This window comes from Channa argus, chromosome 20 (genome assembly GCF_033026475.1).
Source record: "Channa argus isolate prfri chromosome 20, Channa argus male v1.0, whole genome shotgun sequence".
Classification (NCBI taxonomy): domain Eukaryota; kingdom Metazoa; phylum Chordata; class Actinopteri; order Anabantiformes; family Channidae; genus Channa; species Channa argus.
Window position 1 is genome coordinate 13,861,223 of NC_090216.1, and position 10,154 is coordinate 13,871,376.

General features: G+C 39.6%; 1 protein-coding gene across 2 annotated transcripts in view; it reads left to right on the forward strand.

Annotated features, from left to right (window-relative positions):
- fam20cb (FAM20C golgi associated secretory pathway kinase b) overlaps positions 1–9,407 on the forward strand; it is a 48,954-nt gene extending 39,547 nt beyond the window's left edge. Inside the window, exons 4-12 of one of the 2 annotated variants that reach the window (XM_067487799.1) lie at positions 681–773; positions 4,339–4,454; positions 4,890–5,070; positions 5,492–5,601; positions 5,742–5,823; positions 6,669–6,728; positions 7,007–7,157; positions 7,654–7,766; positions 7,880–9,407. In XM_067487799.1, coding sequence (XP_067343900.1) covers positions 681–773; positions 4,339–4,454; positions 4,890–5,070; positions 5,492–5,601; positions 5,742–5,823; positions 6,669–6,728; positions 7,007–7,157; positions 7,654–7,766; positions 7,880–7,988 — 1,015 coding nt within the window. In that variant the 3' untranslated portion in view covers positions 7,989–9,407. The remainder of the gene's footprint in view (positions 1–680; positions 774–4,338; positions 4,455–4,889; positions 5,071–5,491; positions 5,602–5,741; positions 5,824–6,668; positions 6,729–7,006; positions 7,158–7,653; positions 7,767–7,879) is intronic. The other variant, XM_067487800.1, reaches the window with a different exon arrangement.
- The last annotated feature ends 747 nt before the right edge of the window (positions 9,408–10,154 follow it).

Genomic DNA, 10,154 nt, shown 5'->3' on the forward strand with positions numbered 1-10,154 from the left:
TGAGGGCAAGAACACTAGCTCACTAAGTCTTGGTTATTGCTCCCAAATGCTGTTCACAAAGGTGCAGGGGTTGTAAAGTTCAAATATTTTATAACAGCTGTGGAGTGAATTTGTCCTGGAGACAAGACAACAACACACGGGTTGATTTTAATCCTGATGCCATAAAATCAATGTGTAGAGCTTCTACAGGAATAATGACTTTTTGTTCAAATTTGTTGCATCACTGTGTTGTTATGTGACTCCAGATGCGTTGCATTAAATTGGTTTTTGATGAGATCAGTTTAATTAAATGATTAGTTGGTCCACAGAAAATTAAGCAACAGCTAATTAATGATTTAAGTAATTTATCAAGCAAAATTGAGGAAACTTCCCTTATTAAATTTCCCAGCTGCTCAGACAAAACGAATGATGTCAAGAATTCTTGGACAATGTCCATCACAACTATGGGAAGTTGTGTTGGACATTGTCTTTATTGTAAAGCCCAAACGATTAATTCAGATAAGAATTGACAATCCCCAATAATCAATAATGGTAATAACCATTGGTTGAATCTCTAATGTAGTGTTTGCCATTGTAAGGTGAACACTGAACTTCTTGGATATTGCTGACTTGTAAACCCTGGCTTTGCATGGGTGTCAGTTGCACGTCATCCCTAAGCCTTTTCCCTTGTGTCCCTACAGGCAGACCCGGGAGCAGGAGACCCCTCCAGACTTCTTCTATTTCTCCGACTTTGAAAGACACAACGCTGAGATCGCTGCCTTTCATCTGGACAAGTATGTGAAAACAAAACCTCAGGGGCTTCGTGCGTGTGTGTGTGTGTGTGTGATATATTATTACATCTCATCACATTTCTCCTGTAGAAAAGATGATTAAGATGAAGTTTAAAAAATAAATCTTAATTCATTTAGAGGAACCAGAGGTACCGAAATTTTTAGCTCTTAAAGGATTTTATCAGATTTCAAGCACCTCGTTCTGGAGCCTTTTTAACATATCCAACAGTTTCCCCTTCGACATTTACGCTGAATATTATGTAAAATCTTTAGAGTTTTTCTTTCAAATAAGTGCTTTTGTGAAAGTCCTACAACAGCCAGAAACAGCCCTGCTGCTAAAATCATTTTCAGCTTTTTCATTTTCATCTGCAGTAAGAAGTGAAATGGATCTTCCTGTATCTGCTTTAACTCCTTCATGGCAAAGTGTTTCTTTTTATCATTGAGGGCCAACATTGCGCAAGTTTCTGTTCTTCCCTGAATCCTAATTTTCCTCATTTTACGTCAACTCATTATCCTTATAACAGGAAGAAAAATATGTTATACAGTTAAACTTTAAAACTTGAGTTTTCAATGTCCCCTGAAGTCTGGCAGTACAGATACAGTCCATGTGTATCTGAATGCAGACATGGCTGCAGACATTCCCACTTTTGCTTCTGTGCATCAATGCTTTCCATGCACTCTACTTCCCTCCGCACTTTCTATGTGCTCATTTGTGCATTTGCTTCTCCCTTTCACCGTTACGCTCCCTCCAACACTCATCTTTTTTTTTCAAACACAGTGAGCGGTGTGAGCTGGGTCCGTACAGTAGAGGCAGTGAGCTCCGAGAGGCCATGAGTCATAGAAAATGAATGCCGCCCTCCCGCAGCTAGCATCTGACTGAACAATGAGAGCAGCCTCCTTGCTTAGCTAACCACCATGCTCTCTGACTTCTCTGCCTTTACAAGGCTAACACTTTATGGCTGGCCTGCCCGCCTGCCTGCTGGAGAGACTTTAATGAAAAGAGAAAAACCTCATGAGTCTCTCAGATCGACCAGAAAAAGCAGTAAGTTTGAGTAGCGACGCCGCTATTAAAGTCACGCTGACGTCAGTGTGGTTGTACTTTATTATGAGCAGAGGGATTTTGTAGTAGTGTGAATGCTGGTGAAACAAGATGATACTGACACATGGGTACACACAAACACACACACACACATAGTGGGGCCACACAGAGTAGTGATGTTGAATGTGCTTTTCCTTCAGGCGCAATGACACAGTTCAGCAGCAATTGCATTAGCAGCAGCTTTCTACACCAGTCTGCAACACATCTGGTCCTCCTCCCCACACACACACACACACACACACACACGAAAATATGCTCACACACTCCCAGCATGTGTGGGTTAAGGGGAAGAGGAGGAAACCAAAGGCATGAAAGGCCCTGTGCCCGTTCTAAATATAAGCCAGGCAGGGTTTGCCAAAAGCAATGCTTTATTTTTTGTTTTTTTCCTTATTTCGTCTGTTCTAAATTAGAACCTGGCTGCTGCTGCTGCTGTTGCTGGTGCAGAGACTTAGGCTACACTGCCTCCCAGGGGGCCCAGAGACACACATTATTTTAAAGCACCACTTGTAACGATGTGTGTGCACATTCCCACATGCAAAAACCTCCTTTTCTCACATAGGCTACACAGCTATAAGCTCCATTAATTATATGATTGGATTTAAATGGGAAGCACAAACGGTATTACTGCATTAGCCACTGTAGTCAGCAGATATACAGACAAAGCCCAATATTAAACCATATGTTGCACATTTTTTGACAGGAAATATATGAAATGATGATTCCCACTATTGTTTGATAGACAACACGTAGGACTCTCAAACCCAACCTGAATTATAACGAAGTTTAAAATGTGCAATGTGAGAATAAGGAGGTAAAGATGGAATTGAGTGATGAAGGAAACTGAAGGCAGCCTTAGCTGTTTCCTTTAGCATGGCAGCAGGCCCGGGCCCAGCAGGCCAAATGGGGCTGTGTGGTGCTTTGTTCTGGGTCCTTCTGCCTTCTTGACAGCAAGGAGGAAAAAGACATGACTGCGTGCATCTGTCGCACTCCACTCGCCTCATGCTACTTGATGCAACGACTCTTTATCTATGACTTTTTTCTTTCTTTTTCTCTTCTCCACCTGGGTTTGCCATGACTCAGTATGGCTTCTCTCATTCCTCTTCCTTCATCTTTAATCTTTCTCTCTCTCTTTCGGTGTCTGTCTGCCCTCCGGTCTTGGCCATTAGGTGTTGTCATGGGTATCAATTTTTAAAGAGGCTGTGCACACTGTGGAGCTGGGTCGTATCAACAACACATCCATAAAATGAGCATGTGGCACGCACACAGGACCAGGACTACACCATCTCTCAGGAGAAGACAGCTTACTTAAACCTTTCTCTCTGCACACAGAGATATTTACATGAGTACTAGTTTCCACTCAAATGATGCAGAGACAAACTGTCACCAAAGAGATGTCTCAAGGTTTTCAGGATGTGCGTGTGTGTGTGTGTACAGTGTGCGCACGTGTGTGCGTGTGTGTGTTTTCCTAACTGAGTTAGGACATTTTGGCTAAGTGAGGTAATATTTCCGGTCCTTGTGAGGTTGAAGGCCTGTTTGGTTAGGTCTGTTAAGATTTGTAGTTGGTTTTAGAGTCAGGGTTAGAATTAGGGTTTGGGAATGCATTTTGTGAATGGCAGTCCTAACAAGAATAGAAATATGAACCTGTGTTTGTGTAAAGTAAAAAGGTTTTTGATGAATCACAGCCACAAAAAAACCACATGGAGGTTTACCACCATGTGGGGTAATGCTCAGGTAATCACTTGTGTCACAGTGCCCCCCTTTGGCAATGGAATGAAAATACATGAGGTGAGTTTTTTGTTTTGTGGCTTAATGGTTAAGGCACTGGCTCCCTAAGCAAGGGGTTGTGGGTGTGAGTCCCATATGGGGCTATGTGAGTTTTCTGCCAGAATCCACATGAAACATGTGCTTAATCTGTGCAGACAGCTGCTCAGTGCATAACTCTTGCTGAATAATATAAAAAAAGAAAAAAAAAGTTATTTTCCATTAATTACTCTGTTGCCCTCTCACAGTGTTGAAAAATAACTCATGAGTTTGTGGCCTATTCATCCCACTACTCCAGTGTTTTTCAAAATCTGATGTTAGAATAGACTATTCAAATTCTTACTGTTAGAAATGAGGCAACGTAGTTATTATTGTTACACTGTGCCCAAATGTATACAGGCTATAAATATATAGGTTACTCTAATACAGAAGAAAACTTAAAATCTGATCATCCTCATAAAAGTACTGGTCTTATGAGCAACTTCCTTTGATTTCACACTCTGAAAAGTTATTATTTTTGTGCTTCATGTGACTCAGTGGCCAAATCAGAGGGCTGAGCCAAAACAACCAACTTCCTCTTATTTTTACAACATCAACTCCTTCACCTTAAACAGTGTCTTTGGCTCATGTGATTCACTCCCTCATGTGGAAAAACTTAGGGTTTATTAAAAGCTGAATGTGGCCTTTGTATGTGTCTCTATGCTGCAGGATCCTGGACTTCCGGCGTGTTCCTCCTGTGGCCGGGCGGCTGGTCAACATGACAAAGGAGATCCGAGATGTCACACGAGACAAGAAGCTCTGGAGGACCTTCTTCATTTCACCAGGTACACAATGCTTAATAATGAGTTGGTAAGATGAAGGTTGATGTTGCTTCACCTAAAAAATGGATACAATTGCTGCACAACTTTACGCGTTTAAGTTTCTGTTATGCACCATGTTATACATCCATAAATGCAGTCCATAACAGTGTGGTGCCCTGAATGACTATGACAGTAATCCACCTAATTAATTGTTGAATTATTTTTTTATGTATACTTTTTTATGCAAAGAATTAATAATGTGCCATTAATTAAATAAGAAACCTTTTACTCAACATATAATAACTGACAGTCTTACTGACCCTAGCTAATTTTAATCTTTTTTTAAACATTTTTGATATATGTAGTGTGTATTTTAAAGGGATAACACTGGGTGTAGACACTGTATGGCATTGTAGAAGATGTCTAAATATAACAATGGTTTGTGTTTGTGATTCTCAGCCAACAACGTTTGTTTCTACGGAGAGTGTTCATACTACTGCTCTACTGAGCATGCTCTGTGTGGTAAACCAGACCAGATAGAAGGCTCCTTGGCTGCCTTCCTCCCAGACTTGGCTCTCGCCAAACGCAAGACATGGAGGAACCCGTGGAGACGCTCATACCACAAACGCAAGAAGGCAGAGTAAGAGATCGATATGGTCCCTCATTAATAGAAAGTATTAGACAATGAGGGATTTAATGTTGTGTTGAGTCCTGTAGTTCCACATATCAGAGGGTGTTTCTTATACTCGCTGGCAGTTATCAGTGGCAAAAACTCATCTGAGCTGAGCAAGCAATCTGCGGTGTTTAAGGTATTCAGTACATTATATGTCAAAGCAGGCTGCCATCTAAATACAGTATAATATACTGTCTTTTCATGCACATAATTGGAACAAAACCACAAAACACACACACCCACAGAGTTTAGGGTGTCAGAACAAGCTCAGCACCAGAATAAAAAGGAAAAGGAAAAAAGGTTTGGTGTTGTGTCTTTTGAAATCCATAAATTCTGATAAATTAAAAATGTGAACAAGATGTTTGTGTGGTTGAATTAAACTCTTTAGATGGGAGGTGGACCCAGACTACTGTGAAGAGGTCAAACAGACTCCACCTTATGACAGTGGGACCAGATTGCTGGACATCATGGACATGACCATCTTTGACTTCCTCATGGGTGAGTTGTGATGTTTCTCACTATGTTTACCATGTATGAGTACAAACAGGCAATTGGTCCCTCTAAATCCACATTAACACTTTTGGAACCTCTTGTTCCGCTCACTCTTTCCTGAGTTGTTTGCTTATATTCAAACACAGGGAACATGGATCGCCATCATTATGAGACATTTGAAAAGTTTGGAAACGAGACCTTCATCATCCATCTAGACAATGGCAGAGGGTAAGCGACTGCTTGGCATTTATGTGAGAAGTCTGCAGCTCTTGTACATCTATGTGTATTGGTTCAACTTTAGTGTTTTTAGATCCACATTGATAAGAACTACAATTTGGCCTTTTAGTTGTATGTCTCAGCCAACCAGGCAATTCACAATTTACATGCAGGTCACATTAGGTCAAAGTGTTTTAATAAAATCTAAGCTGTTCATCTTTGACTCCAAGTGGATAATTTTGCAAACTTTGAAGTGGTTCCCTCAAGGCAGTTTAGAGATATTGTATTCTTGTACAAATGGTCACAAACACAACCCAAAAACATGAAGCCTCTGCCTGTGGCTGTTGCTGTCACAGAGCCATAAAAGAAATTAGAGAATTACAAAAACAAATGTGCAAGTTGCAGGTGTCATAATGTCCAAAATATCCAGGTAAACTAATGAAGTATTTCTTGAAGTAAATGCAGCTGTGTGCTTTGGACTGTGATTTATATAAATACTAAGTCACATTAAAATATAAATCAAGCTTATATAAAGTTGAACACTGTGTAATTCTGTGCATTGTGAAATTTGAATCTGAATTTCAGTCTGTGCCATCTACAGGGTGATATATTTATGCACACTTCTACAACAATGATAAAGTCTGACAGTTTGAAATTGCTCATAAAATTGCAAGATGTATACATTTTTATGCATAAAGGTGAATGTGTAAATATATGAACTATATGTGTAATATTATACACTACTACATAGGCACATGAACTTACAAACAGTTAAAGTTACAGCAGAGACAACAAAAAAAAAAATAGTAGTCTGTTATCATATTCCATATAATTTAGGCTTCTGTTACTCATTCTAGCTTTGGAAAGCACTCCCATGACGAGATGTCCATTCTGGTACCGCTGAGCCAGTGTTGCAGGTAAGGTCCTTGTCACTGCTGTGTTTACTGCACTGAAGAGTGTGATGACGACAAAGAAGGAAATGATTTTTATCCGATTTTTATAAAGGTGGTAAAGTTCTTTACAGCCCAGAGCGATGACTTCCTGCACAAACTCGATCATCGCAGGTTAAAAAAAAAAAAGAAAGGATTTGCATGTAAATTTGTATTATTCATATCATTAGTTTTGTATAGAGAATTCATGGAAGCTTAAAGCTGCTGTAAGTTGACTCTTGTGCCCTGCTGCTCTCTTTCTGCAGGGTAAGGAAGTCGACCCGCTTGCGTCTGCAGCTGCTGGCTAAGGAGGAATACAAGCTGTCCGTGCTAATGGCAGAATCCCTGGTGAGGGACCGCCTCAGTCCCATCCTCATCCAGCCTCACCTGGATGCCATGGACCGAAGACTACGCAGGGTTAGTACCCTATACTTATTTTATACACAGTTTCTTTGGAGTGTTTTCAGTTTAAACGATCAAATAAAAGCTGATCAACCAATTACGAGATTAATTGGACTATAAAAATTTAATGACAGCATTTTAAGTATTCATAAGAAAATTTAAACTTCTCAGCTGTTAAACAAATTCGAACTTGTCTAATATTTTAAAGACCAGCGTGAGTGAAGGATTTATCAAGAAGATGAGTGGATTACTCCATAATGAAACTACAGTCCCCCAAGTCTGTCAAAAATTCAAATTAAGTCTCCAGATAGGTAATTAAGCTTAATAAAGATAAGGAACAGGTGAAAACAACTTGTCGGGCTCTGTCAAAAAATATAAAATCCACCTACCAGCACCTCTATGTCTATATGTTTTAAACTGATTAAGTATTTGACCTATTTGACCTTTGTTTCCCACACAGTGACACCTGCTTCCTAAAACCTCCTCCTCTGTGGTATTTTATTGTCCCCAGGTGCTGAATGTGCTGTCAGAATGCATTGAAAAGGAGGGCTACAGTTACGTAGTGGAGGACGACCTCCAGGGGGACCAAGGAAGCGACCCTGCTAACACCGGCCAACGACAGAGGTAGCTGTCTGGGGGCTCTGGCAGCCGGCAAAAACTGAACTCTTGGAGATCAGATCCAGTCCTTGTGTTAAAACTGAATTTCTAGGAGGACTTGATTGTTTCTGTATTTACAGTGAAGCCCACCTGCCTGAGGTAAATATAAGCTGTCTGGAAGTGGAAGCCTGCTGGAAAGGACTGGACATTGAAAAACAATGCAATGATTTTAGCTGTACTGATGCTTGATGAGCAGGTCATATGCTGAGGACTTTTGGACTTGAGGGTGGGGTGGACAGACCTGAAGCACCCCACATCACCTAGACTCCTTAAAATATCCAGCCCTGACTCTACCATAGGATAGATCCACCACAACTGACCCAAACACCCACTGACCCACCGCAGCACTACCAAACCACGAAAGTCTTGCGAGAGACACCTTCTCTCGGTCTCGTTCAGGACCCTTTTTTTTCTCAAAATTTTGTGAATTGTGAGGGACTTGTAACAAATCTCCCTCTCTTTCTCTCTCCTCTTTTCAATTCTGTGGTTCTACAGTATGTATTGTTGGTGTTGCAAGTGTTTCAGCTGACATTGACAGTGGAGGAGGAGAAGCAGGTGACTTCCCGTTGTCTTAATTATCAGGATCATTTTTGAGTTTCGCTGCAAGATGTTTTATTGCCTAATGTCTTTTGTATTTTTTTTCCGCTGATCTATTTCAGCTTTTATCATTGGTTCTCAAAATGGAAATATACGTTTGGAGTGCAGGTTTACTCCTGGATTTGTCCTTAAGAAATGTTTTCCCATAAATGTCCTTGAGAAAGTATTTATTGAAATTCATATTTATTGTTTGAGATGAATACTAATCAGCAACACAGCATCATCTTTATGTTAACAGGGCATCATAGAGGTGTACTTCTTCATTTGTCCAAAAGAGGGCAAACAGAGCCTGTGCAAAAGTAGCCGCCTGCAGCTTGTGCCGCAGTAAAATGAGCCATTTTCATCCCATTCCAAATACCATGCCTGCTTTCGAATTGGTTTATAGCAACTGTAAGTATTAGTTACATTCAATTTGAGCAATCTGCTCCTGTGTTTACAACATTTAATCCAACTACTGTTTCTTGCTGATTTCTTTCAATGCAACAGATATGAGGTGAGGTTTATGGTACCAAAAGCCAAATGTGACACTAATAGTTTTATATTATTGTTTCTTTGTAATATATTTGATGTCCAGATGTTGCTGTTGTGGAGAGATTATTTTTCAGGATGTATATATTCGATCACCAACAGCTTAAACTGTTGGTGTCAACAATTCAGTCACTGGCTGGAAGTTAATATATACAGTAGGAAAATCTAGTGCCTGTGCAATGATAGAAATACTTGAATGTCTGGTGTCATAGCGGAAAGGTTTAAACTGCTCCCAGGTACAAGCTATAGATAAGACACATAGTTCTACATATATGTGTGTGCTGACTCCATCTGTTCTAAGTTTCCACAGTCCTGTGTCAGCTCAGAGTGTGTGGACGTATGGGTGGATCCATGGAGAACCTTTATCTGATGTGTTCTTGAAGTACAGATGCTTCTTTTTTTTCAGCTCATTGTTTCTGTGGATTAAATCTTTCATTTCTTTGCATCATGGTAAAAGTGCAATAAAACGAAATGAGCAGACTATTATAGTGTTTCTGTGGTTTTTTCAGGAGTGTGTGTGTGCGTGTGTGAGTGTGCTTGATGTGTATATTTTATTGCTGAATAAAAGACTTTTGAAGTTCGTAAACACTGACAAATCTGTGTATGTACAATGGATGCATGTATGTGCAAGTTTAAAACATATACACACATATAGGCAGAAACTGTGTAAGAGTTTCCAGTATTATTGTCCTGTGAGGAACAAAGGACATTTAACCACACTAATCTGAACTGACGTGAAGCTATTGTTATTTCTAGGTTTTTCTATACTGGTAATATAGTATATAATATGGCAATATAATAAAGTCATTTCAGTCTCTTTTTTTTTATTATTACTTTTTAAAACCAGCCCAGCTCCTTTATACTCTACCTTTTTTTCATTCATGTCATGTCATTCATGTCAAGCAGAAGATGATATTTTTGAATATCTCCACCAGAGAATTTCAATTCATATAAAAAAAACCTGGTCATAAATAGTAATGTTTCTTTTAAAATTAAAAAAAAAACTTTTTTTTTTATTTTCTTAAAATGACATGTACTATATATTGGCAAACATTTAAATTTCAACATTCATTTAACTGCTGGACACAAGATCTCTCCTGCTTCACTGTAAAGTGGAGGCTACAACTTTTCCATCAGACTTAACATAGAAAAAAAGGCTGAAAGCATCAAACTGTACATACTCTTTATTTAGCCGTGTAAAGGTGGAATATCCCAGTAACAATAAATGCA